The following is a 27,998-nucleotide window of genomic DNA, read 5'->3' as shown; positions in this document are numbered from 1 at the left end:
ACCACCAACCTCACCCTAATTTATTTTTCTATACTATTCGGAAGTTCGTCCCCCAGTCGTAGCTTTTATTTGAGACAGCACCCACCAATTACTGGGAAATAATTGAAAGTGTAAATAGTGATAAATTGTTCACTTGTGAATTTTCATTGGTGCTGGTTTTCTGGAAGTTAAACTCATGTGCATTTTGTGAAATCTCTGGTAGTCTCTTCATTAAAGAGGTATATTTAACCGGTAACTGTCTCGTGTTCACTTCACTCCAGCAGTGGCATTGGAGTGAATTATTAATTGAATTAGTAGTTTACGTGTCGAGCCCTTGTGCTCTAGTTTTTTTTATTCATGTGATTTTACTGAATTTTCAGGTTTTACGATGGGTAGACAACGTCTTTGCACTCTGGCTATAGTGCTTTCGGTTTTTTTGGTTATTGCTGTCCTGGGGGAGGAGCACGTTCACGATCAGGATGCCAGTGACGACGATATTCAGAAGCCTGTTTATAAGAGTCCCACTGTCTCGGGTTTTGCATATTTGGCCGAGCATTTCGACGATCGGGAGAGATTCAGGACTGTCTGGGTGCAGTCTCAGACCAAGAAGGAGGAGATCGATGAGGATATCGCCAAATACGATGGTAATATGTTATCACGTTAGTCAGGGGATAATCCCATTTAGGTATTGATCTGGAAGGGGATTTTCCAGGGGAGGCTTCGATCTTTGAGAGATGGCTAATTTTTCCTTTGCCACTTTTTTTAAATCACTAATCGAGAGCTATTTAAAAGTTCGATATCACGAAATCGCTATCTCACTTGGAATCAGAGGTCGTCGCCTGAGCCTCGAGGCGAATTCCATTTCCATTACTCAGAAATTGTATTCCAGTTTTGAGCTCTTCACTTTCCTGCAGTCGTAATTGTTGATAAAAAGTTTTAAAAGGAGAATTTTAAGGAAGGAAATACTTTCACTTGATATTTTTTTTTAAATAAATATTTGACAACAGGTGTTTGGGCAGTGGAGGAGCCAACCAGAAGTGTTCAAGACGACGATTTGGGCCTAGTGTTGAAGAGTAAAGCTCGACACGCAGCAATTGCTGCCCTTCTCAACAAACCCTTCAAATTTGAAGAGAAACCTCTAGTCGTCCAGTACGAGGTAAATTTCCAGGATGGTCAGGAGTGTGGAGGGGCTTATCTGAAGCTCCTAACCCAGGAAGAAGCCTCACTGGACCTCACGAAATTCCACGACAAGACCCCCTACACCATTATGTTTGGGCCTGACAAGTGTGGCGTAGATCACAAACTCCATTTCATCTTTCGTCACAAAAATCCCATCAACGGCAGCATCGAGGAAAAACACAGCAAAAAACCCAAGGAACGACTCGAGGATTATTTCAAGGACAAAGTTCCCCATCTTTACACGCTGATTGTTCGTCCAGACAATTCATTTCAAGTGAAGGTGGACGGAAAAATTGTTAATGAGGGATCACTCCTCGATGATTTTACACCACCAGTCAATCCACCACTGGAGATCGAGGATCCCAATGATATCCAGCCTGAGGATTGGGACGACAGGGAGAAAATTCCTGATCCCACTGCTGTCAAGCCAGAGGATTGGGATGAGGATGCACCTGCCCAGATTGTTGATGAGGACGACCTCATGCCGGAGGACTGGCTGGAGAATGAACCAACAACTATTCCCAATCCGGACTCGGTTAAACCAGATGACTGGGATGTAGAGATGGATGGGGAGTGGGAACCCCCTCAGATTCCCAATCCCAAGTGCGAGGGCATTTCTGGATGTGGCCCCTATAAACAGAAATTGAAGAAGAACCCTAGGTATAAAGGGAAGTGGCTCCCTGCTCTTATTAACAATCCTAATTACAAAGGCAAGTGGAAGCCCAGGCTCATTCACAATCCCGAGTTCTTTAATGATCAACATCCGTTCAGAATGATGCCCATTGTGAGTATTTTTGAGAAATTAATATATAGCCAAGTGGAAAGAAATTAATTATTAAATCTATATTTCAATGTTCAGTACGCCATAGAATTTATCACCTTGTATTTTTTTATAATTATTGAAGTAATTTCCGCAATACAATTTAAAACCTAAATTTATATATATTTTATACTGAAAGATACAATTTAAACGATTATTTTCGATAGCTCGTACATGTGGGCATTAAATTTACGTTTAATTTTGTATATTTTAATATTTTGATCTCGATAAATTTATAATTTTCTGCATATTTGGTGTCTTGAATGAAATTAATATTTTATTATTATTGAAAATATTTGTCTAGGGTGCTATTGGATTTGAACTCTGGTCAATGTCTCCTGACATTCTGTTCGACAATGTCATAATTACTGACGACGAAGACGTGGCTAAGCAGTGGGCTGACGAAACCTTCGAGATCAGACGACAGAAAATCGCGCAGGAAGGTGTAAGTACTTACAAATACAATAAAGTGAAGTGGTAAAATTGGAAAATGTATGTGAAAATTCTGTGGCAAATTGAGTCATCCGGTTTCACCACTTCACCGCGGAGTTCGAAATAAACAGGATAAAAAATTCCGAAACCTTTGTAATGCAAACGTGCTCAGGCGACATTGTGGGGTCGAATGATGAAATCCATGAACCATAGGCCCGGTTGGTGGGCAGTTTATTTCATCTACTGCGCTGTACCAATTGTTATTTACATTTCATACCTCTTCAGAAGATCACGCGAGGTACAGGACAGTGTCAAAAAAATTATTCAGAACTATTTGTGCTTTGTGGCAGTAGAGCTATTGCCTCATGCAATTTTAATCCTACAAATTTCATCACATCCGAGTATTTTGGCTATTTATTATTTCGTTGGAGTCTCATAAAATTTACAGTAGGGTAAAATGGATGCTTCAGATATCTTTTTGAATATTCACAACGCAGAAACAAATTCGATTTTCCACTCTTCAAAGAGTTATTGCGCTGAGAGAAAAATTTAGTAAAATCGTCTGAATCTATTTGTTTGAGACGAAATATGGTTGTTTTTATTCAATTATATTTAAAACAATCAAAAATATTTTTGACCTAATGATTTTATTTATCTCTCAGTATGCCGATCTTCTAATTCATTCAACAAATTTTTTACAAATTCCTGAGAAATGGTTTATAGAATTGATGTGTGAAAATATAATGTTATTAAGTTTTATTATTAATCAGCATCTCACGAAGTTTCATCACTGTGCAAAAATTCTAGAAAATCTAGAGAATGTAGATAAAAATACGCACGGCTATGAAAATTCGTGAATCATTGAATTTGAATAAAATCTAAAAATATATATTTTTTCACTTCAATCTGTTCTACGGTTTCCCAGAAATTTACAAAAAAAACATGAACAATGAGAAGATGTCAGCGATAGCTCCTTAACAGAACAAATAATTCCATTTCTTCGCAAAAACTTTTAATTTTAAACATTAAAAAAAAATCTACAATTCATTTTACTGTCGCTCGTCTTCCTCAAACATCAAAGCCTCTATTAGCCCGTATTTATCTTCATTTCCTCCTCGAATCACCTCGATGGTAACGATTTTACAAGGAAATGAAGGAAATTTAAAAAAATACCACCCCCAGTAAATAACGAAGATTATTGCCCCCTTGTTTGTAGTACCTGTAGACGTAATGTATTGAATTATCTAGTTCCTTTCTCCCTTATTAGTCAAGTGTGTGGCGTCGGGTTGTTGATTTCACCAGCGAAAATCCATGGATTTGGGCAGTGTACATAGTAGGTACTGGCCTGCCCCTATTGCTCATCATCTATTGTTGCTGCTTCTCCTCGAAGGTATTACAGGACACGTAGCATGCTTGCCTAAGGTTTTTCATTCGAAAAACATAAAAGATGAAGTTTCTTCAAAATTCAGGATATTAATAATCATAGTAGAATTACTTTTGAATTTTCTTCAATCTTTGGAAGATGTTGTTCTCAAATTATTAATCGACTTCCCCTTCTATGTGGGCTCTTGTCAACATTTTTTAATTCAGATAATATAGTTTTGTGTTAAATTGAACAATTTTCGTAATAGGCCCAAGAAGAATCCAAGAAGAGATTAATAATTTCTAGTAATTTGGAAAGGAGATCTGGAAGGAATTGAAGAACATTCATAAACAATTATGCTATAATTATCAATATTGTTTATGAATTTTAAAGAATCTATTTGTTGGCTTTTCGAATGAAACGCCTTAAGGATGTTCTGCCACTTTTTGTCAAAATTACTGACTTATTTATTTTTCTGACAAATTGTTAATCGGATTGACTCAAAAAAATATCCCGTTTTGCACTTTATTATTATTTCATGACTCCCCGAAATGGCATAATCGTGTGATCATTTTCCTGGTTTCTTTCTAAATTTTTGAAAAATTCATAAAACTTTAGAAAAAACAGGGAAATTATTGTATGATCACGATATTTTGGGAGTCATTAGAGAATGATGAAATATGGAAACGGTATATTTTTCCGAGTCAATCTGATCAACAATTTATCAGAAAACAGTAATTTTGGATAAAAAAAAGGGTAGGACATCCTTAAGGAGTTATTGCCGATATCTTCTAATTTTTCAATTTTATTTTTACAATTTCTGAGGAGCGGTTGATAAGATTGGCGTGATAAAATATACCGTTATTAAGTTTTATTATTCAATGTCTCACGAAATTCTATCATCATAGAAAAATTGTGCAACGTCCCCAGGAAATTCTACCAAATACTCACAAAACTACGAAAAATTTATCAAAATGAACGCAGGACTATAAAAATTTATGAATTAAATTAAGATAAAACCTAAAAACGGTATATTTTCCATGTCAATGTGATCCAAGATTCTCCAGAAATAAAAAAAAAAGCATGAAAAATGAGATGATCAAGGCAATGACTCCTTGATTCTCCCAAACTCCAAGAACATTTAAAAAATAATTTTCGTTGAATAGGATTCATCTGACGACGAGAAGGACCCCCTTGCTCCCAACGAGGAGCCCAAATGCCCGAGTCCCGAGGGTAGCGCCAGCCCTGAGGACCAAGTGCCTCATTTATCTCGCCTTGATGAACCTTCTAATGATAATAATGAAAATGACGAAGAGACTGATGAAATCATTGCGAGTGAAAAGGTAATCTAATTATCCTCAGTTTAAAAAATTCTGTACACTTTCTTGTAAAAGTGCAGAACAAAATTAATCGTTGAATTCAAATAAATAATCAAACCGAGTCCTTTCGATTCTGCGGAATCTAGTGGAAGTGACAGCATTAATGAAGAGTATAATTTTACAGGACGAGCAAGGAGCAAGCGGCGATGGGCCCCGCCGGAGAAAGCCAAATAAAGAATGAAGAGTGAAAGAACAACTAGGGAAAAAAAATTGCATAATCTGTAACATAAGTCACATTCCACCGTATGCCCACTGGAAGACAGAAAAAAAAACATTTGTTATTGCATTTACGTAACTATAAAACATGTTCAAACGTCCCATTACTCGTGTGCATGCCATGCAACTATCCTCCCTCTCATTCTCCTTAAATGAGCGTAATGACTTGTTTTTTTTTTCATTCAATCACTTATTTATACTCGTATTGATTCAATTGTTATCAATAATCGTAATTTGTTTATCTCTTCGTGTTCGGCACTTATCAGGTATTGTTTATACATACTCACACGATTGATACATTAATCGAAGAATTTATAGTTTTTATCGATACGAATTGTACAATTGTGCTTGCCCCGACTTTTGTTTTCAAGTAGTTAATGCACTTGTGTCTTATTTTCATTGGTGTCTCTCAGCAGGAAAATGATAATTCAAATTTCATAATGTAAAACGATTTTTTTTTCTCTGTAGAAACATTCTTCGTTTGATTGTTGATTTTTTTATGAATAATAAATCACAATTTGAAAGACGTGTAATTATTTACTACTCGTCATTATGTGATGCGTTTATCCGGGTGTAATTACTAAATCCTGAGAGAATCTTCATGGTTGAAGAGTATCTCTTATTAGGGATATTACCTATTGGGATAATAACTGGCGATTGAACTTTAATCGTTGTGACTTTTCTTACGACACCACAGTGATTACGTTTTATTTGTTAATATAAATAATTGAAAGGGGCAGAATGGGACGATTAGCGCGGTTCTTATTGATCTTATTCAATTTGTAATGTTATCTCGTTTAATTACACAAGATCTCTCTTCAATTGTCATGATATCGCGTTAGAATTTTTTTCAATGTTATCTCGTTTAATTACACGACATACCTCTTCAACTCTTCTGTTAAAAATTAGACAAAATTTCGAATCAAATTAGTTTTATGATAGAATCACAGAAGATTTGAGAAGTAATCCGTTTCTTTTCTAGTTTTTTTCTGTCGGCCAACCTTCTAAGATTCAAAACGCTTGAAAACATGCGGTGACACTTCAATTCAATTTTATTATGATTGATTTTAAGCGCTAAAGCGCTAATTATCCGTGATAATTACGCAACTGCACGCCAGGATAAACCATAAAAACATGTGAAAAAAAATAAAAACCACACGTCAATCTCATCTGGAGTTCCCCAGCAATTAACATGTGTTGTATACACTGAAAGATTATAAAAATAAAGTACATTTTCCAAAATAGAATTTACGATATTTTTTACGTCGATGTAAATTACCGGAATTTTTCTCGGTTTTTATGGCATTTAAATCGTAATTCACGTCTCCCTGAGCGTAATTTACGGTCTCGAACGGGACAAGCTCGCTTGAGATCGTAAAGTACTATACATATATGTAAAAAAAAGCATTTCCTTCGAGATTAGTAAAACTTGGTCTCTGATGATTCTAAATCGCCTGAGCCTGTCGTACAGGGATAGATTTTTTTTACTAAATTTTTAATTCGGAAATCGGAGCCGATTAATTGGAAAAATCTTTCTCAGAGAAAAGCATCTTTATACTCAGCGCTCAGACTTAGAGTTAAAACAGGTTTTTTTATCCCTCCGCGATCGTAAATGATTCTCAAGGAGAGGTGATTTACGATTTCAATACCGTATAAGACCAACAAAATCCAGGTAATTTACGATCTCAAGGGGTAATTTACCCGTTCGAAAGGATCGTAAATTGTGCTCTCGAAAATGTATTCTAGCTCTCGATTTTTTTGCGTATAAACAATATGAAATTACCTATTTCAACAACTAAGTGATAAATTAAGATAAACCGAATCACCACTTTTTCTTAATTATCGATTTAAACTGAAAATGTTATAGAACTATTTTTTTCATACTATATCTATGAAAAAGCGATATTTCAGCGAGAAATCGACCTTGAGAAAAAGTGGAAATTAGTACCTAAATGGGAAATAAATATTATTAAAATGGAAAGGTGCACTATCATACTAATTGAAATCATTCAATTATTTGTAATTGTGTATATATTCAATAGCTTTCAATATATATAAAAATACATGGTATCCAATAATTCAAGGCTTCATACGTAAATATTACTTGAAGTAAAATGACGAGTAATACCGAAAATTCAAAATTTTATTCTTCCTATAGTAACAATTCATAGTCAACTAAATTGCTGATTTCTTCTCAACAGAATTTACATATTCCACTTAGCAACTGTTGGGTAAAACAATGATTTCAATAAAAATGCTTACAAATTCTATTATGTCGGCGAGAGAAATAAATTATCAGTCTAAACTATGTGAAAACATTCTGCAAAGTACATAAATATGTCGTTTGTATAATGCTTGTATGTGGTATCTACTCGGGCTCGAGAAACTTCACTATTCATTAACTCAATTGTTCTCGTGACAAAAAATAGATATGGATAGGACTTGATGTGCTTGATTTTTTTTTTTCGTATACATAGATGCATAATTATCAAACGAAATTACTCTCGTCATGATTGCGGAAAGAAAAATTTACTACCATTACCGGTATTTTTTCCTCATTTTGATTTGTGAATATAAAATATTTCGACAACGTTTAACGGTTAACAACGGAGAATTAACAATGATATTCATGATAAATCAATCGATGTTGACTGGTTAAACAAGTCTACCTTTCGGTATATTGCTTATTCAGCTACAACTAAGCAGAAAAAATTATTGAGTGTTAAAAAAAGTGAAACAGATGTCAATCGTTTATTATTCTTCGATATTTTCTATTCGGAGGGAAGACCTCTTCGTCCTCCTCGGCGTCTGGGGTGAGGAAGGGATCGTCGTAGGCATAATCTGGCACCCACTTCGACAATAATTTCTCAAAGAATTCCTCGAGGTTGCGGGCTTCTTGGTAAACTTGACAATCCACCTGTCAAAATAATTTCAATATACCCTTCAATTTTTATTCCCATTAATTGCAGATCGATTATATGAATGAAGATGTGATGTATAAATTTCTAAATGGATTAGTGATTGCAAACGGGAAAGATCTCTCTCTCTTTCTCTCTCTCTCTCTCTCTGAATCAGGAGATGAAAGTCATTTCGCAAGTATTTATGTGTATTTGCCGCAACATTCGTCTTTTTAAAATCACTACTTACAGGATTATACGTGAATGCGTTTTTAAACATCAGTCTGATATCAGAAAAAACTTGTTTCAAATCAGTGTAATGATTCGGATTATCAGGTTTCAGTTTCTCCCGGATGACATCCAGAGCCATTGGGCTTTTGATGATTCGATGGTACTCTGCAATCTAGAAGAGAAATACATGTCATTATCTCCACTGGTCATCCGGTATTTCAATAGTAAACATATTTCTAAGTAAATATCTCTGAACCTACGAAAAATAGTGAAATTGTTCAAACCCGTGTCAACTAAAAATAATAAATAAAAAATAGCAGATTCAAGTATAGAAAGGAAAGCATGATTGTAAGAAAGACAAACCTCTGGAGAAACAATTTCACGAAACGGAAGACTCTGTTCATACTGGCAGTAGAGTTCCAGCACAATTCTTTGCGCGATCCTCAACTCCTTGAGGCTCATATCCCTCGTTCGTTTCTCAGCAGGTGGATCCTCTGATGTATCCAAGACATTAGTGCAGAGCATGCACTGCCAGGTTTCGCTCTCATCAGGAAAAGTTTTGAGAGCTGGAATATGACAATAAAGATGAAAGACCTTGGGACACTTGTCGCAGCAGAGGACAGCATCACCACCATCCATACAGACAGCGCACCAGTCCTCATTAGGATCGTCCTTAGCCATTGAAGCTGCCACACTCTTTCCCCCCTCCTCAGGGCTCTCTCCAATATTGCCCCCCTCGTCCGTCGAGCTGTCGACCTGCGCCGAGTCCAAGTGATTCTTCTGTGCCTCAGGAATCACGACAATCCCATTAGAATCCAACTTGGCAATCGTCAGCATGAGATCATTGAGTGACTTTTGACAGAATTTATCGAGACTCTTTTCAGTCTCATCCGCCTTGCCAGGTACTGGACTCGGTGTTTTTGGCACCGATGACGTCACAGTCTGCCCTGGCGTTGACACCTGAGGCGTCTCTGTGCCCACAACTCCACTCGTGCCCTTCTGATTGCCTCCAGTGGTATTATTAATCCCACTGGGACTACTCATATTATTATTATTACTAATAATGTTGTTATTCTGCTGTGCCTTGAGGGTGATTTTGTAAGCATCATTTGGTACAACTACCGATGGTGAAAGAGATGGGGCATGTAGTGGAGTCATGGGCCTCTGGGGAAAATAATTCATGGGATTAGTTGGATTGGCGGACTGAGGTATGTGCCAGCGAGCTGCCTGGTAATTCGGATAAGCATTCATCTGGCCAGAGGGGGCTGGTGTGAGCTGTTGAACCCGTCCCCCAGAGACAAGCGCTGGATTTGTTGGCTGATACGTGTGAGTAACTGCTGCGACAGATCTCTGGCCATTTGTAGATGGATATCGATAACCAGGGGGTAGCCTATAGGCGACATTGGACATGGCTCTCTGAAAGGGTGCCAGCAGTCCTCTGAGATTAGCATTTTGGCCCATCTGATCGAACTGCACCTGCTGGGGATGCGTGGACGACGTGACCTGATGACAATTACCTAAAGGCCTCTGTGGCATCATGAGCTGGTGGCGAATAGCCCCGTTGTACGACACATTGTACGGTAGCCTTGGGGGCTGCCCCTGGGGTGACGATCGAGGAGGTAGTGTGTGCACTGAATACTGAGGTGGATAATGCGGTTGGGATGGAGGCAGTGGTGGTGGCTGATTCAATTGTTGATTCATTTGTTGATTCATTTGTTGATTGACCATGGGCTGGGGAGTGAATGTCATAGGCACTGAGGTGAATGGAACAGCCTGAGTTGTGGCTGGTTGATTCAACATAGGCTGATTCAACAGTGGAACTGTTGGGCTCTCAGCAGGAACATTAACTGGAGGCGTTTGTCTTCGATCGATCGTCACATCACTAGCTATTGTCGTCGGTGTGCTGGTTCCCGATGACGATTGCGACGGATAAACTCTCCCATCAACATATATCGAGCCTATCGACGAGACCACCTTAATCAAGTCCGGTACCTTCTCCAGGGATAAATGAATTCTCACTGGTATTTCTGGATTTGGTATATCTGCCCGTCTATTCTTTATTCGCTGAAGGTGACCTGTTACCGATTTCTTCGAGTAAAGAAAATCCATGTCCGAGCCTTTATCCAGGGCATAGGTGACGAATTGAATGCAGTGATCAGTCAATTTGGACAGCTGATCAAGTGCTATTCGTTTTTCGTTGAGTGTATTTTGTTTTTGATCGCATACCTCATTCAGGCGCATCACCAGCTGCTTCCCTCGGGTATTTATTGCATTTGTCATCTGAACGACCATCTGGGTTATGTCCTGAACGAGATTCTTCTTCTTCTCGACGATGAGAACCTGACGATCTTCAATAACTTTCATTGCACTCCTCAGAAGCACTCGTTTGTACGTAACTTCTTTAAGAAGTGTTTGCACAGATGTCTTCGTCTCGGCAGCAATCTCGTGAATGAATTTGTACCGGTGATCTCTGTGTTCAGTCAGCTGACAGTCACGACAGGTGAGGCGATCGCAGCTCTGGCAGAAGAGGGACAACTGTTCGTGGGGATGAACCGAGCATAATAAATAACTCGGTGTCTTCTTCTCACTCTTCTTGGCGCCATCACTGTCCCTGGAGACATCATCCTTCGGCTTTATCGTGTGATCCTTGGTTATCTTCAACCTCTGGTGAGCCATAACACAATTCTGACAGATAAATTCCTCACAATCGACACACCAACTTGTTGCTGTTGCATTGTCATGGCAGCTTGTGCACTTTTTATCCTCCTCCTCGTCCTTGTTGGCGTCCTCGTCGGACGTTTGATTCACATCGTCCTCAATAAATTTAGTGTGAAATCGGTTCTCTATGAGATTATCTGGCTGGCTAGCCACGCTGCAAATTGGACAGACAACAACATTCCCTTCCAGTACAACTTCAGAATCCACGTAGACACTGTGATCACTTAATTTGGCACTTATGCACGCACCACATGCTGCATGCAAACACTCGAGCAATTTAACTTGATCCTCGTACGTAAATGTTTTATTACAAAATACACACTTTGAAAGAAAAAAACGTACTTCACTCTCTCGACTCTCTGGGGTACAGCTACCACCCTCTGTCTCGTCGTTATTCGTCGTAACTTGCATCTGCGAATGTTGGGGATCACCATTTGCCTCTATTGGCTCCTCTTTAACTACACTCGGTGGTACAATCAGCTCCGGAATGACTTCCTCCATCGTTCGATGATATTCATTCACTAGGGGGTGAGTTTTATGTACTATCTATTATTTGTTTATTTCACATGGTAAACAATGTGAGCGTGGGGTGAAAGCTCAGTGGCTCACTATTAACTTTTGGATTGATGATGTTTCAACTGTTGGCCATTTGGCGAGACACTTGGCGGGAGAAAATAGGCTCTGGCAACACAAGGGGAAATTGGGTTACCGTCAGGAGAAAGGCGACACGTTTTTGGCTCACTTTCCCGTAATTTCATCACAGTCTCGGATCGCCATCGCTTCGTTTCGGTATGACGACGACGAGTGGCTTTGGAACCTTCCGCTAACGTCCATCATTGTTGGGCTCGTCATTTGGCATTTCACCGCATTGGCGCACACGCTAAACCTGTATATTCTGTATATTTTATTGGTGCCACCATTTTGTATGAAATTCCCGGCTTTTTTCAATTATTTTCAAGGCTTGACTGCAGACAATACACGTGCACTACAAATTATCCTTCTCAGATAGATCATTTGCATATTCATATGCAACGAATATAAATTAGAAAGACTGTGGGTGACTGTAAAAATTGTAATGATATATGGTGGAAATGGAGATAAAGAGTTATTTATTTATTTATTTGTATTACCTTTCCGAGGGGTCGGGCTTCTCTGCAAATCCGTTTTTCTTTTAATTTCTGGAGAATATACATTTTTTAGGCTGTTGAACATCCATGTTAATCCATTTCGCCAAAATTTAATAAGTTCGGTTATTCACGATTGTAATAATTAATAATAATTAATTATTCAGGGGAACATGAAAATTGAGGGAGTATTCACCGAAATTTGAAAATTCGAAATTTTCGAAAAGTGTCAGCGGAACATAAAATCGAAGAGGTATTCGCTGAAATTTGAAAAATCTATATTTGCAAAAAAAATTGAGGAGGTATTCACGGAAATTGCAGATGAGTGTATACATAGTACCTCCAGATGAAGATATGGCAGACGATTTATACGAGGAGGTGATCAATGAGTAACTATCGAAACATAAATAATAAAACAGCAATTATAAAACATTCACAAATGCTTTTGAAAACGGGAATGTCATTAACGTCTCATTATTTCACTTCTTGGCAACTTCTGATTTAGTTCAAACGCGATGCGCGCGCCTCTCTGAGTGTAGATGCATTTACAATGGCGGCGACGGGAAACACATGTTTGAACGATTTGGCGGGGACGGAGTGGAGCAGTCATAGCTCAGCTGATCCGAACAGGATCTCGAGGGAATTTCGCCGAAGCTTTCGAGTGCTGAAGATCTCTTCAGGTTCACTAATCACTGATTGAGTGCAAACAACTCCTTAGAAAATAGCCTTCTCTGTGATTATCATATAAAACTGTTTGCAGATATCAGAAAGTGTCTATAGTTCCTCTGTCGGTTTTTTGAAAGCACTGGGGGAATTTTCAATCGGTGAAAACAGCTGTGAGTCTCATTTTTTGTGCAACAATGCTCGCCTGACACCTGTTCTCTTTTAGGATTACGCTAATATCATTGTTCATTCATTTAGTTTGTTTATTTCGTAGTGTCATCTGAGGACGTTGGAGTGATAATGAGTGAGGAAGTGGTACTTAGAGTTTTAACTCTCAATTGCTGGTGAGTTTTCTGTCTGCATTCATAAAAAATACACTTTTGCTAATTTGTATTTGTTTACTTGAGAGAAGTATTTACTCTTGCAATTAAAAGTTTTTATTCGACTAAGGAATCCCCATTTTATTTCAACTATAACAATCATATTCATCTAAGAGACAATCTTGTTAATTTTGAGGTTCAATCGATCAATTACTTGAAATTTTTCTGTAAAAAATATCTAAAAATATTAAATTGAAATAAACAATAATTATGAATAATATGAATATTTGAAGAATACCACATTGGAAGGTCTATCTTACCCTAGATTGAACGTCATAATTAAAATCTAATCATAATCGTCTGTAAATTACGAACTGCAATTTCTAACATATGAATACTTTTCTCAAGTAAATGCTCGAAGTAAATTTTATCTGTGGAATAAAAGACCCTATTTTGTTGATTGAATTGTTCAATACGCTTGACAACTTTGATGAACGATTTCATCACAAATTTAATTAAAACCCACAACATTGAGAATTCATATCCAATCATAACCGGATATTCAGAAAATCTAAACTTTTGTTCTCTATGTTTCTTTATCGGGTTGCCAAGGTTGATAATCGACGAATTAGTTTTATATTTTTGTGGAGGTCGGATGTAGATCAGTGTAGAGACGTTCTTGGGACTGATTTAGACGATTGGTTGGATCTATTAATTTATATTTATAGCGGGGATTGATTTTTTTGGTGTTTGATTTATTCAGGGGCATTCCCTATGTCTCGAGGCACAGGGATAGGCGGATGAAGGCCATAGCCGAGCAGCTATCCTCTGGAGATTATGACATCGTTTGTCTCCAGGAGATCTGGTCTCTTAAGGACTTCAACATGATTAAGTACAAAACGCAGGACAAACTGCCACATACTCATTATTTTTACAGGTCGGTATCATCAAGAGAGCAATTTTTCCCACATGAAATCGTAGTTTTTAATTGATGGAAATTGCTTCGTTTATTTTCGAATGGAAAATTCCATTGATAAAGTAACAATCTACAAAGATATCAGCTATTAAATAAAATATCAGATATCATATATCAGCACTTGCAGATATTTACCATCTTTTTCCCTCAGTTTTATATTTTCGTTTATCTTCGTTTATTAATTACTGAATAAAACTCCAGGGCCCGCTTGCCCTGAAATTCTAAATTTAGGACTGTTGATGGTGGAAATTCACGATTTTATGTCAATAAAAAACGAGGATGAACGCTCCTAGGATTAAAACAATTGTCGACAGATGAGTTATTGGTGTTCTTGTGTGTTTAGTGGAGTCCTTGGCTCGGGTATTTGCCTTCTCTCACGATATCCGATTGAGGATGTAATGTTCCACAAATGGGCTCTCAATGGGTATGTCCACAAAATCCACCATGGGGATTGGTTCGGGGGAAAAGGGGTTGGTTTGTGTCGACTAAAAGTACACGATGCTAATATTAATGTTTATGTAGCACATGTGAGTCCTATCATTATTATTTAATCGTTTCCGTGGGACGGGGTGAAACGAGAAAGTTTTGAGGATGTTATGTTCCTTTTTAGCCAGGATTCAATTTTTGGAGTTTTCTTAATCAATTGCTAATCGGATTGAATTGAAAAAAATATGCTAAATATTCTAAATAGAATGAAAAAGGAAAGAAAACGGAAGATACTTGTAGAAATAATTTCCAGATTATTTATAAGGCTTCAGAAATTCGATAAAATAAGCCGTTGTGATAAATGTGAAGTCAACAATTTAAATGGGACTTAATGGAAAAATAGAATGATTAATATCCGCGGTTAAGAATGAAAGCCAGATTAAATTAAACTGAAACTAAATCGCATACTTGAAGTTGAATTAAAAATTATTACTGAAACTTCGTGCATTCTGGATATAATCAAGCAATTGAAAAATTTCCAAAAATGATCAAGTCTCATAAATTTCTAAAAGAATTGAAAATAGATTTTTTTTGATATTACAACATTTTTTAATGAATTTTTAATTGAAAAAAAGGCCTGAGGATGGTTGTTAAAGCTTGAGATAATCCCCGGAGATGCCTGAATAATCTCGTTTCACTTCTGATGCCCCTGATTCATTAATGGCTCTCTTGGAAGCCTGATTAAGGAAAAATTGAAATGCTGTAATCGTTGTAATTAGTTGCACGCCGAGTATGACACCGAGAACGATGAATACTCGGCCCACAGAGTTCTGCAGGCATTCGACATGGCTCAGTTCATCAGAATGACAAGACAGGGTGCAGATGCGGTGATTCTCGGTGGAGATCTCAATACAGGCCCCGATGACCTGGCTTATCAAATAATCAGTGGCATTGCCAGCCTGGTAGATGCATGCTCAAATATTCACAGCGATGTTGGGACCAGTGAATGTGCCAATAATAGTTACACCCCGAAGAAAATCGCTAAGCTATTGCCACAGGGAAAAAGAATCGATCACATTCTATACTTGGGCTCCAAACACTTCAAGGTTTGCTTCTCGTCACGTTTTTCTTTATTTCTTTATCATCTTCTATAGGTTCATCATTTTTCAGCTTGAAGTTTCGAAGTGCCATCAGCCTTTTCCGAGACGAATTCCCAATGAGAGTGTCAGCTACTCCGATCACGAGGCCGTTGCAGCTGAATTTAAATTAATAAAAGGTAATTTGGTAATCGTATGATTGTGTAAGACAAAATTTGGATTGCATTTTTTACTTGTAAATAAATAAAATGAATCTTGCAAAAATATACTGAGAATTTGGTTTAAAAAGGGCTGATCATCCTTAAACGAAACTTAAATTAAATGGAATTATGATCTTTTGTTTCCATAGGCATGATGTCAAATATGTATTGATAGATGTCTTCGGTTTTCGCAGGGAAATACGATCCAGTGGAGAAAGATATCCGAGGTCCCTTGAAGGAGGCACTCAGCATCTGTGACACATCGCTCAAAGAAATTCGTAAGCAACGGATATGGTATCTACTGGCTAGTCTACTGTTAGCAGTGCCCCTCATATGGTCAATGGGTTTCGGTCTCTCCTATGAATCAATCGGCGTGAGCATTGGTGTGAATGTTGGCCGACTCTTGGCAACCGCTATTCTCTGTTACGCCTTGTTCATGAGCTCAATTTGGAATTGTGTCGAGCAGAATGCCCTCAAAGCCGGTTATATTGCCATGGAAACGCGTCTCTTGCAGTTGAACAGAAATACCAATTTGGAGAAAATGTCAGCCTAGTCCAGGGAAAACTCATCCCCTCCACCTGTTGCATTTATACCCTCCACTTTCCCACCAATGATTGACAATTATGTTTACGTTATTTAGTATTATATTTTCGTGTGCTCTTACAAATTATTTTTTCTTATACAAAAATTGTCCAGTTTACAAAATTGTAAGAAAGTTTATTATTCTCTTTAGTTCTTCCTTGGGGAATAATTTATTTTTGGAGAGTTCCATGTTGATTTTATCGCTTTATTCCGGACGGTATTGCCATTCAAGTATTGGGGAAAAATGATCAGCTCACTTAGACAATAAAGCGACAAATTTATCAATTCAGTAGGTTAATGGAAATATATTTTTCAAGCAGTCGATATGAGTCAATCACAGTGAGTGCCCGTGCACTGAACGCATGCTTTGGAAATTCGTGATATGTCTATTAGAGAGGTTTTTATGCTCGTTATTTTTCATACCGACTCGTAACTATACTCTAAATAAATTCATTGAAATCATTCTGCAAAATTTAATCTCAATGCCCGCTTCGGGAGAGTAACGAGATTTTTCCTAAAAACAGATTGATTATTTCTTTCACTATTATTTGACAATAAAAGTCTACAACTTCGGAGATATATTTTCAGATGTTATAAGAGTATGTAAAGAGAGAAGTTTTATGATTTTCGAGAAAATTAAATAACTTTCTTGGGAAAAATTCCATTTTTGTATTTCCTTCGAATTTATTTAGAATACATTGAATAGGTGCTAGGAAAAATGGCATGCATAAAAGCACTTTAATGTTGATAATTAGATAAATCATTGTGTGCGAAGTAAAGGTAGATGCATTTTAAAATATTTGTAACAATGGTATTCGCCCATTATAGGAAATCCAAGTCTTTCACATTTTTTCATCATCAAAGTTTTGATAAAATCGTCAAAATGGCAACACTTGAGGCCAAAAAGGGTTCAGATTCCCAACGCTTTATCCATTGAAAAGAAATGGAGATTTATAATGCATTAGGAGTGGATGCACGTGTGAATGTGAATTGCTGGAGTGTTTTTAGTGGAGTGTTTATTCACATACCAGTATAATAGTTAAGCTACGGTAAAGAAAATCATAGTGATTTTGAAAAATGTACCAAAAATCTTTTTGTTCCTTCGATTAATTTACGTGGAGTTGATTTTTGTTTGAAAATGGCAGAAGTGTGCGGCGATTAAAATTCATCGAAAACTATTCTATCATAAATATAAATTTTCTTCAATTATTTACATACTTTGAAGATAAAAATTAGCTGGTTACGCCAACAAAATATACACACTTTTGTATACAAATTTTACTTAAATAAATTACCTTAATCATTTCCTTGGGCCCTTTACAGACTATTTATTTACAGGTAAATAATGCATGCCGATGTACTTGAGCAAATCGGGCACTTGTTCATAAATAAAATAGATTAAAAATGCAAGTGGACTTATCAACGCCAATTGCTATTGAATTAATAAATATTGCAAAGAGACCAACAATGTGCAACAAAAATAATTAATTCAAAACAAACAAAATTAAAACATGTAGGAATGTGAATGCTGTGTCACGAAAGTGAACAGTGCGTCTGTGAATTCTTTGGTTCACGTGATCATTCTTTAGGGTAACTGTTCTACATAATTCTTCGGTACCAGTCCTGTTTTCCCATTCAATGTTCCCTCCAGCCAACCTGGCTCAAGAGAGGGTTTCACTGCAAATTAAATAATCAGTATCATTTAATCATTCACCTAAAGCAATTGGATGAATACAAAATTTTAATTAATTAACTTATCGGACAATTGATTGCCAGTTAAAATCATTTAAATAATTTAAAATAATTATTATCCAAATGAAATGAAAGACGCAGAAAAGAGATTCATTAGAAGGAACGAATAAGAATATAAGAACAGCGTAATTCAATGTCCGTTGAACTGTTTTTAATTCCAGCGCTTTATAACGGAATGCTAAAGGATAAATAAAAATGTACCATTTGTTATGATTTGATTGGGTTCAAATGACAGTTCACCATCATTTTCAGCCATGCAGGCGTAAAGAGTCCGCACTCGCCAGATTCCTTGCCCTGGGCTTGACCTGCCACTGCTCGGCGAGGTATTAACTCTGGAATTTAAAAGAATCAATCAATGATCCAGCAGTTTGAAGTTTCATTCAATTGAAACACTGCGATGATATTGAAACGTACACTGATATCGCTGGATTACTGCGTTGCGTGTAGCCAGACGGATAATGCATACCCATCATGGAACCACGTTTGTGCTTTGTCGGTAGCTCCTGACTGAATAAATGTGAGTCTGAAGCCACTGACTCGCTTGAACTACTTGTGTTTCCACTACCTAGAACTGCAATCATTTAATTCATAAATCGCATGAATTCCTGCCAAGGATTTAGTGTATTAATTCACTCTACCATCTTTCCAACGATAGCCTCATTTTTTCATTTCCTTATTATTATTTTATATCTCTGTGAACAAATTTCTTCAATTGTCAATAAAATTAAAGAACTTTTAGTTTTTGCAGAATGCACTTTTTGGTATTATCCCAGACTGAGACCATTCATGACTGGAGAAAACTATCTGAACTGTAATGATAATTAATTCTCATTATAACTAATGATTAATTAACTCTGTAGTAATAATTTATTATGAAGAATTCAGAGAATTGCACGATTCTTTTCACTTTAGCTTCTTCACAATCTCAATTAAGAACGCTTTTCGAAATGTCTAGAATATTTTCCTTCAATGAAATTTTGCCCAGATGTGCTCCCAAATAATCCTCATTATTTCTCACAATTTCAGATTTTTAGATTCATTTTTACTCCTTTTTATGAATTCCTATTTTTTTAAATTCAGAAATCCGTCCATCCATTCATCGAAACTTCGCATCCTCACGAGTCATAACATCCTACATTATTTTGAGGCAAAGTTAGAAAATAAAAAAAATGATCGACTACACGGTTTCCACTGAGCCGCAAAAATGACGATAACTCCTCATAAATTAGTAATTTACCTTTGTCCGCGGAATGATACATGAAATTGGCATTAGTCAACTTGGAACGACTGACTCGGGCATCGGAGAACATTGGCAGTCGTTGCGCGCCGTGTTCAATGTCCTCGAAATCTCCGTTTTTCCGATCATCCAGGGTCGATGGCTTCGTTACAATTGGAATCGGACCATCATAATACGATCTCGTAACCAACTGTATCGAGAGTGGAAAGAAAATCATAATAAATGTAACAACAAAGTGGCAGAAACGTAAATATAGCAAATCGATTCAGTAAACAACTAAAACAGATAACGCCATTCTCGCAAAGAGCTTTTGTATAACTGTCATTTCACTTGACAAAAGTGGTCCTTTTGTGTTAATGTGCTCCACTTGTACAATTTGTTATGAAAAAACTCCGAGGAACATTGAGAGAAGCTAACTTACATGCGAATGAGTGGCAGGAACGGCAGTGTGCACGGTATATCTATTAATGGCATTTCCATTTCCGGCGGTTGCACTGGGGCTATCATCAGTTTCGTGTCTCGTTCCAGTTGTCATGGGATTCTGCTGAGTCTGTGAGGGTCTAGTGAATTCTGGGGGCCCAGCTACAATCCTCTCGCAATTTTCGATCAATATCTCCACAACGATGTTGTAGAACTTAATGTCCATTATCGAGGCAACTGTTTCCTCCTCGGGGCGCAGTAGTGTTGGCCCAAAACAAACAGCCAGATTGCCAACTGTCATTAAATTCTTGTCGCACTTGTTTGCTACATTTCGGAGATGCTTGATCAATAGCATTAGCATATTGAAGTTGTACTTCGGCAGTCGATACACGAGGATATGTACATCGTTGATCCTTGATTCTCGAGACTCTTGTTCTGGAATATTTGGTAATTAATGGGTCATTCATGTGGCCTTTATTCTCAAAAACTTTTTTATTATCCGAAGCTTATATTCAGCAACCAAGTGGTAAACTAGTATAAATGCTTTTTTTCGAGGTCAATTTTTATCCAATCTATTTTTTTTATTAATACGCATTGGCACTTCACAAATTTATACAGCACACAAAAAAAATATAGACATAAAAATAATAAATTATAAAATAAAAATATCATTATCTCCTTTCAATTTCGGGAAATCGGATAAAAACTAGTCTCGAAAAAAAAGAATTATCGTAATTTACCACTTACCCGAAGTATTGATAGTTTAATTATGGATAACACGTACTTGCAGCAATTATGAAACTGTTGTAATATCGAAACGTCATAACAGGCTCGGATAGGGTCCTCAGATAGGTTTTAAGTGCACTCGTTATTGTTTTACTCTCCCACTCGAATCTGTCATCGAGATTGAGCTTTTCCAATTTCCTTCGGTCCAGTCCCATCGCCAACAATTTGTTGACTTTCGAGGCAACTCCGACCACTCGGTAAAGCCCCTGCTCTTCCAGACCTTTGGCAATATCACTCGATTATTTGACTGAATCTCAGGGCAATGTCAGAAGAACACATAAATTACATTCGGAGAGCAATTACCTCTGTCTTCAAGCACTGTAATGCATTTTGAAACAAATGTAAAACCATTTTCATCCAAGATCGTCTCCTCAGTCTTTACTGATGGGCCCTGGAGCGCATAAGTCTGCAAAAGCGTAGAAACATCGGTTATTATTAATTAATTTGTCAATTCAATTAAGTAATATAGTAACAGCTGCCCTATCTACTTCAGTAAAAGTTTCAAATAAATTTTACTGAAAAACAAAAGAAGGGTTCAAGAATGAGAATAAAAGTATGATATTTTATGTATATGAAGAATTTGTAATACGATTTGATCTGATCCAGATAAAAAATTTCTTGATATTGCAAAAGAATTTCTTTATCTTACCGCATCGAGTCTTCATTAAACAAATTATAAATTTCCCGCAGTATAAAAAATTCGTCTTCAACATTAAAAATTTCGATTTAACATTACAAGACTATTTTTACATAAATAACGCATATGAAGAATTAAAAAAAATAAAAAATGAGACTAATGTAGATTGTGAGGTACATCGAAATTATTAACTATTTTTCAGTTGAATAATAAAATGAGACTCACTGGTTCCTTTCCATCCATGGCATCCATCCATAGCTTCCTATCCTCCTCAGATAATGCCTGGAACGTGTACGTTACGCCGGGCCTACAAATGCGCATGAAAAAACATTTTCAAATAAGAATGACGAATACTGGCCAAGAGTTTGCTCTGCCACCGATTACGTAAGTAATTATGCAAATTCTAATGCTCACTTGTCAACTGCTGTGATGTCGAAGCAGAATCTCTTTTCAATTGTCTCGGACATACGACGAACGCAACTCGCCAGTGTTAGTGTCTCCTTGTTACTCTAAAGAGGAAATTAATAATTTAAATAACTCGGCCTTCGTGTTTATGGCGGGCGTTATGTCGTTATGACTCACGAATTTTCCGGTTAATTGATTGTACGGGATCATTGTGAACTCCTTCTTGTCTTTTTGATATGTGCAGTACTGCTTCGTCCATGTTGTACCAAAAGCCTCTGAAAATTATGTTAGATTGTAGCACTGCAAATATTGTACCAGAAGGAATTTTAAAGATAGCCAAATATTTTCTTTGAACCCAGAACTGCACGTCTAATATTCAGGATTTTTTTTTTATTTGTCTTACGGAATTTGAGACATTTCATTCGAGAAGTTGAGTCACTAATTGTATGATAGAAAATTTCTGAATATTTAAGATAATCGATACCAAACTGTAAAAGATATTTGCACATCTTCAATGTGCAGTAAACACAAAAATATCTTACTCTTCTCCATCAAAAAAAGATATCCCTCTCGTGAATTCAACTTGCTCAATCCGGTCTCAACAGCTGACTGAAAATGTTCAGATATTAGTAATTTAATAATGAAACTATCCAGATAACTGTAGCAATTTGAGTTAAGTTTTTAATATTTGAATTAATGAATTAAAAAGCATAACTACACTATTTAACATTACCTTTTTCATGTCCTTCATTTTATTCATAAGCGATTCGGTTTTATCCCGGGTGGCAAGGAAATTCTCTCTAGTCTTGTAAAACAAACAACAAAAACAAATACACACACGAGTAATGGTAATAGTCATTAGCTGTATACTCATGCTGTTAGACGATATTATTATATTGAGTTATATTTGAGATTTTTTTTTATTGTTAAGAGTTTAAATAAGAGGGTTGGGCGAATTATGTACCTTCTGTATTTTCAATTGCAGTTCGGTCATATAAGGCCTGAAATCTTTAGCAACTTCGTGACCCTGGTGGTAGAACGTCAACCAACCAAACATAAATCCCAGAAGCTGAGGAAAGTTAAAACGTTAATAGATGGTCGTCTTTGAATGATTGTCACTGGGTTATTGAATTATTGCCAATATCTTCTCATTTTTCATTTTTTTGCAAATTTCTGGGAAATCCTGCATCATTGACGTGAAAAAAGATAGCGTTTTAATGACTCACTAATTTTCATAGCTGTCTATTTTGCTATGTTTTGGTAAAGTTCTACGTGTGAGAAAAATTAGTAGGAATTTTTTTCCAGCGATACAACTCCGAGACACTTTAAATAATAAGAAAAGTTATAACAGTATATTTTTTCACGTCAATCTTATCAAAAGTTTCTGAAAAATGTGTAAGAAACTTGGAAAATGAGAGATATCTTCAATAACTCCTTAAGATTCGCGTGAATTTCAACTTGAGACTTTGAAAGTTCTGAAATTGAAACCTAAAACTTTAAAAAAAAGGGGCTGTTTTTGGGTTTATTGATGATTAATTAATTTTACCGTTTCCACGAATTCAAATTTCTTTCGCTCTTGAACTTCCTGCAGTAAAAACACATACTCTAAACTGGCTTGACAAAAGTGACGTTCTGCCATATCCAATGTTGCATCGGCCTCCTGAAGAACATTGTCCTGCTTTTTTGTCGACAAATTCAAATATCGCTCTTGACTCTGACAGAATTTGATGGTCTGCTTGACAAATTTCTTTTTTCCTTCCTGCAAGAGCCCCAATAAGAATTTACCAGTGATTTTTCAATTGATTATTTGAAATTCAATTGAAATTTTCAATATTACCTTCACTCCCCCGATGTGTTCCTTCCTGAAGTTCTCAAGAGGAAGAATAATCTGATCATAAGCCCTTGCAAGCTGCAAACCAGACAACCGTAAATACCCGAGCACAGAACAAAATGATTTCAAAAATTAAATAAACGTCCCCTCGAGGACAGTAATTAGTGTGATTAGTGAGCATGAGTTAATGTGCGACACGTTCTACGAGAAGAGAGAAAAAAAGCCGTTAAAAGTGTGCAGCACATTGTGAACTGTAAAGACTGTGGCACTTCAACAACAAAAATAACTTTTCAATCAAACTCACAAGTACTAGAATAACGAAATTCTCAACGAGAACACTTGCACTTAATACAATACTTGCGTATCCCTAGTTTGCCAACTACAAAAAAGGAACATTAAATTAAGATATTTACAAAATTATCTAATTAACTCTTGGTTTTAACTGCATGTTATTATTAATTACCGTGAATCAATGAAAATAATGATCTATTGGGGAGGGGATTTGCAATGAGGACATGCTTACACCGATGAAATTAATGATTTAATCAGGCCTCAGTGCTTAAAGGTTTGCCAGTGAAAATAATTGTATCCATGTGTCATTTTTAAAATCTTTATTCTCATTACCAAAAATTTCTCTCAAACCCAATGTAAAATTTGGCATTTTTGGATTATGCATTAGTCATTTTTGTCGAGTTAAGGATTTTCCGATGCTCAATGGTTCTAATTAATGATTGGGCTTATGCTTTCCAATTTATGGATACTTTGTCGGTTTGCTTACCATGCGATCTCTCTCATCTTCGATCGATGCTATTAGTTTACCAAACTCCTTTAGGCTCTGTGATATATGTAATTCATCCTCAGTCTGGGTTTCGCCAATACATTCGAAACTAAAGTTTTGCAGTGTTTTGGAGAATGCTCTCTGGGCTCGGGACAGATCTTTCGAAAAATTCATACAAAAATAAAACTCTTCATTTACACTTCGAAAATTGATTCGGGGGAGGATTGATGGAACGAGATGATCCTATTTCAAATTCACAAACCCAAATTGACACTTTCCATTTTTTTTAATGATGAAATAACGATTCAGTCTCAAATTAATTAGACTATTAATAATTAATATCTCTTTATCAATAAATTTTGTTGATTATATTGAAAAAAATAATGAGTTACTTAGGGACTAGTTAAGCTATGGTTTTAATAACTTTCAATTTGAGACTTTCCAAATCTTTTGAAAGCCTTAAAGAATTATTTCTTATATTTTCTCAATATACAAGCTTTTTTTAATTTCTAATAAACTACTGATAAAATTCACGAAAAAAATATACCATTTTAATTTCTTCATCGTAGAACATTTTCAAACGCAAACTTTTGCAAAAATTCATAAACTTTTACCAAAAATTTATATAAATAAACGTACGACTATAAAAAATCCTGAGTCATTCAATACTGATAAAACAAAACAACCGTATATTTTATCATGTTAATCTGATCTACGGTTGCCCAGTAATTTAATTAAAAAACATAAAAAATGAGAAGATACCGGTAATAACTCGTTAAGTAGAAAATTTAAAACTGAACGTAAAAATAATGTCTCAGTAATCAGAAATAATTTGTTAACGTTAAAATGAGTTCATCTAGTTTTACCATCTCCCCGCCGAATCGTTTGCATTGAGAAATTCATTCATTCTGATTCATAATTGCATAATTCGCTGTTCCCCCAAAATGTATATCTTCAGGACTTCATAATAATCAGTGATCAGTGATTGTTTTCGTCGAATAAAATGGCGCATTATCCTCGGAGATTGGTGATTGATATCACGAGCAGATAACATTCAGCATTAAATCGGAAATGCTCAATTAAAAATTTTGATCAACTCTCGATTTATTCCAAAAATTATCGATATCAGAGAACTTCTTTGCAGTCGATTAAACTTCCGAGATAAAAGATACATGAACATTTTCTTGTAAAATCAATATCAATAGATTTTGAGGTCAATCGATATTTACAAAACTGTTATATTCAACTTGCCTCCCTTTACCATTTCGCTACTAAATTTTTATATTGCATGTCAATAATCTCTCCGATTTTTCACGAGAAGAATTGAAAAGGAAATATACATGTGATTTCAGGAACGCTAATAATGATGATATACTCTAGAAATTTCTCTGATGAATGAACAAAAAATGGTACTTCGAATCCTTCTGAAGAGCTCAAAGAAAAAAAGACATACGGAGATAAAAAAATTCTCGCCAATTAACTTTATAAGTCATCCAAATTAATTATGCAGCGAATCAGTAACCAGAGAGCAGTCACTTTTGACTATTCAGTTTTTAGTGAATATCTCAGAATCTAAAGAAGATAATAAAGTTTTGATTATAACGTTTTTTGTGGAACCAATCGAGTGCTACAACAAATGTTCTTACAAAATTCCGCTAACTTCCTCAGATTTCTAAATATTTCTGAAAAACGCACCTGGGAAATAAGTCAACTTATCTCATTCACCTCTCCGCTACTGAATTATAATTTGTTATTAATATACAATTTAACTCCTTGCCAAACATTGACAAGTAATGTCAACAAAAATGAAAAACAATAACTAGTAACCATTCCAATAATGCTGACGATAATAATTATTGAAATAAAGATAATTTTGATGTTATAAGAATATGCAAAAAAATTGAGTGCTGAGCTGAAATAAAAAATTGACGTTTAAAAATCAAAATGAAATAAGAATGGCTGAGTTGGCACGAAATGTCCCTCATATACTCCAAAATTCTCTTACTCAATTCGCATTAATCCTGACCCAGAAATACTGAATTAATCCACAAATTTTCAAACCTATCTCTCACACTATAAGGATAATAAATTCCGTGCAGAATCTCCAATGTACCTCACCGCTTAAGAGATAAAATATCACAGGTGCTAAAAATATTAACACAAATAAAGAACTCATGCATATTTACAGTTATTGCCAATCCAATCTCAACAGAAAAGCGAAAAAAAAAAATACATTAGACATATCCTACAAGAGACTCTCTCCATCTCGACTATTACTTTTCTCTCCTTGAATTATGAACCGCGTCACTCAGTGCCTCCACGAGATTATTAAACATAATTAGCCTCTGATTACGTGTGTGTGACTCAAGAAAAAAATATATATAATCTTAAAGAGTGCATGAGGTAATTTATTTATCGTATGTGGTAGCTGAAGGAATTGAGTAATTTAGGAGGAAATGATACTTACTTTTAGCAGCATTTAGCAAGTCCTTGACCTCTTTGATAAGTCGTTTTATTTGCAGACTAGTTTTTTCCAATTCGCTCTCGTGATAGTGCAAATTCTCACGAAAATACGGACTGTCGGTGAGACAATCAGTAAATTCGAGGGGTTTCAAGCCCATACCCATCGTACAATTATGTTGAATAATAAAAATCCTGAAATCTCCACAGTTGTTTTCGCCTTCAAGTCAGTTCCAGCGCATTGACAATCGAACTTTAAAACCCAGGCCACAAACCAATCAATTCCACTTATCCTATTGTAACAATTGTCTCGAATTTCAATTACTGCGTACAGCTACAGATGTGTATTGCAGCGCGCAATCACCGTGTTTGGTGCATGGTCTCAAAATCGATATTTTTTTTCCTCCTTTTTTTGTTCACCCAAAACGTATATACGGTTGATAGAAGATATGACTTTTGAATTGCGCTAACGCCCTTGTGGTACTCCCCCCAGCACTTGTAGAGATCGAGCCATTAATTCACTTGTTCATTGGGCACCACTTGACGACGGTTATGAGAAAAATATGCTCTTCTCGACGCATTCGTTATATCGAGATTATGTTTAATGGCAATGGTCGACAAATCCACTTCAACGACTTCAACTCAGATTGGAATTGAGCAGCTCTGGATACTCCATAGCAGTAACTGTGATGGTGGTGGGGATGGGCCAGTAATAATACCAATAGCTTTGGGATGGAACGAATGGAACCAATGGAACACATGGAACCAATGGCAGGAGATAGTGTTCACAGTGAACGTTAGGAGCGCTCATTCGTCTTGTGTTCGGAGCGGGTTTTTTGCTTCGACTGGAATTGTTTTAAGTCTTCTACACCCATATATAGCTAAAATTAACGTTTTTACATTTTTCTTGCAAACTGATTATAGGATTGATGTAAAAAAATATTACGTTTTTGTATTTTGTCATTATTTAATGAGTCGCGAAGTTTCAAGGTGACCAACATTTTTCTGAGTTTTTTATAAACTTTTAAAAAGAATTACAAAACTGTAGAGAAAGTGCATGGAAATTATCCCACCACCAGAAAACTTTCTA

The 27,998-nt window shown here is 36.2% G+C and overlaps 4 protein-coding genes across 10 annotated transcripts; 2 read left to right on the top strand and 2 right to left on the bottom strand.

Annotated features, from left to right (window-relative positions):
* Nucleotides 1-3: 3 nt before the first annotated feature.
* Cnx99A (Calnexin 99A) lies at nt 4-5,353 on the top strand. 3 transcript variants are annotated; one of them, XM_011301585.1, is made up of 7 exons: nt 4-231; nt 360-623; nt 987-1,942; nt 2,283-2,423; nt 2,583-2,708; nt 4,940-5,116; nt 5,277-5,353. In XM_011301585.1, exons 2-7 carry the CDS (start codon nt 368-370, stop codon nt 5,331-5,333), a joined length of 1,713 nt encoding a protein of 570 aa, XP_011299887.1. In that variant the 5' UTR covers nt 4-231; nt 360-367; the 3' UTR covers nt 5,334-5,353. The 3 variants fall into 3 exon arrangements, with proteins under 3 accessions (XP_011299887.1, XP_011299804.1, XP_011299968.1); XM_011301502.1 differs by having other exon boundaries at nt 5-218; XM_011301666.1 differs by lacking the exon at nt 2,583-2,708 and adding an exon at nt 3,678-3,800 and having other exon boundaries at nt 8-218.
* A 208-nt stretch (nt 5,354-5,561) lies between these two features.
* On the bottom strand, nt 5,562-12,250 carry LOC105264031 (E3 ubiquitin-protein ligase TRIM33). The gene is made up of 3 exons (XM_011300640.1): nt 8,860-12,250; nt 8,516-8,668; nt 5,562-8,285 (listed from the first exon to the last, which is right to left on the bottom strand). The coding sequence occupies exons 1-3, from the start codon at nt 11,713-11,715 to the stop codon at nt 8,112-8,114; spliced, it is 3,183 nt and encodes a 1,060-aa protein (XP_011298942.1). The 5' UTR covers nt 11,716-12,250; the 3' UTR covers nt 5,562-8,111.
* A 698-nt stretch (nt 12,251-12,948) lies between these two features.
* Nucleotides 12,949-17,909, top strand: nSMase (neutral sphingomyelinase). Of its 3 annotated transcripts, none has more exons than XM_011300156.1 (7): nt 12,949-13,174; nt 13,276-13,345; nt 14,085-14,258; nt 14,641-14,824; nt 15,503-15,829; nt 15,894-15,999; nt 16,215-17,909. In XM_011300156.1, exons 2-7 carry the CDS (start codon nt 13,302-13,304, stop codon nt 16,571-16,573), a joined length of 1,194 nt encoding a protein of 397 aa, XP_011298458.1. In that variant the 5' UTR covers nt 12,949-13,174; nt 13,276-13,301; the 3' UTR covers nt 16,574-17,909. The 3 variants fall into 3 exon arrangements, with proteins under 3 accessions (XP_011298458.1, XP_011298541.1, XP_011298376.1); XM_011300239.1 differs by having other exon boundaries at nt 13,260-13,345; XM_011300074.1 differs by lacking the exon at nt 12,949-13,174 and having other exon boundaries at nt 13,191-13,345.
* Graf (GTPase regulator associated with FAK) lies at nt 17,025-27,609 on the bottom strand. Of its 3 annotated transcripts, XM_011300358.1 has the most exons (17): nt 26,916-27,609; nt 24,449-24,606; nt 23,677-23,748; nt 23,386-23,598; nt 22,804-22,908; nt 22,573-22,644; nt 22,382-22,448; nt 22,017-22,114; nt 21,849-21,943; nt 21,660-21,741; nt 21,101-21,203; nt 20,796-21,017; nt 20,013-20,446; nt 19,592-19,781; nt 18,769-18,925; nt 18,556-18,686; nt 17,025-18,279 (listed from the first exon to the last, which is right to left on the bottom strand). In XM_011300358.1, exons 1-17 carry the CDS (start codon nt 27,073-27,075, stop codon nt 18,188-18,190), a joined length of 2,451 nt encoding a protein of 816 aa, XP_011298660.1. In that variant the 5' UTR covers nt 27,076-27,609; the 3' UTR covers nt 17,025-18,187. The 3 variants fall into 3 exon arrangements, with proteins under 3 accessions (XP_011298660.1, XP_011298746.1, XP_011298823.1); XM_011300444.1 differs by lacking the exon at nt 22,573-22,644; XM_011300521.1 differs by lacking the exon at nt 24,449-24,606 and having other exon boundaries at nt 26,916-27,023.
* Nucleotides 27,610-27,998: the final 389 nt, after the last annotated feature.

Source organism: Fopius arisanus, unplaced genomic scaffold (genome assembly GCF_000806365.1).
Source record: "Fopius arisanus strain USDA-PBARC FA_bdor unplaced genomic scaffold, ASM80636v1 scaffold00001, whole genome shotgun sequence".
In the NCBI taxonomy this organism is placed as follows: domain Eukaryota; kingdom Metazoa; phylum Arthropoda; class Insecta; order Hymenoptera; family Braconidae; genus Fopius; species Fopius arisanus.
Note: the sequence above shows the minus strand (reverse complement) of the source record. Positions and strands in the feature narration are given on the sequence as shown.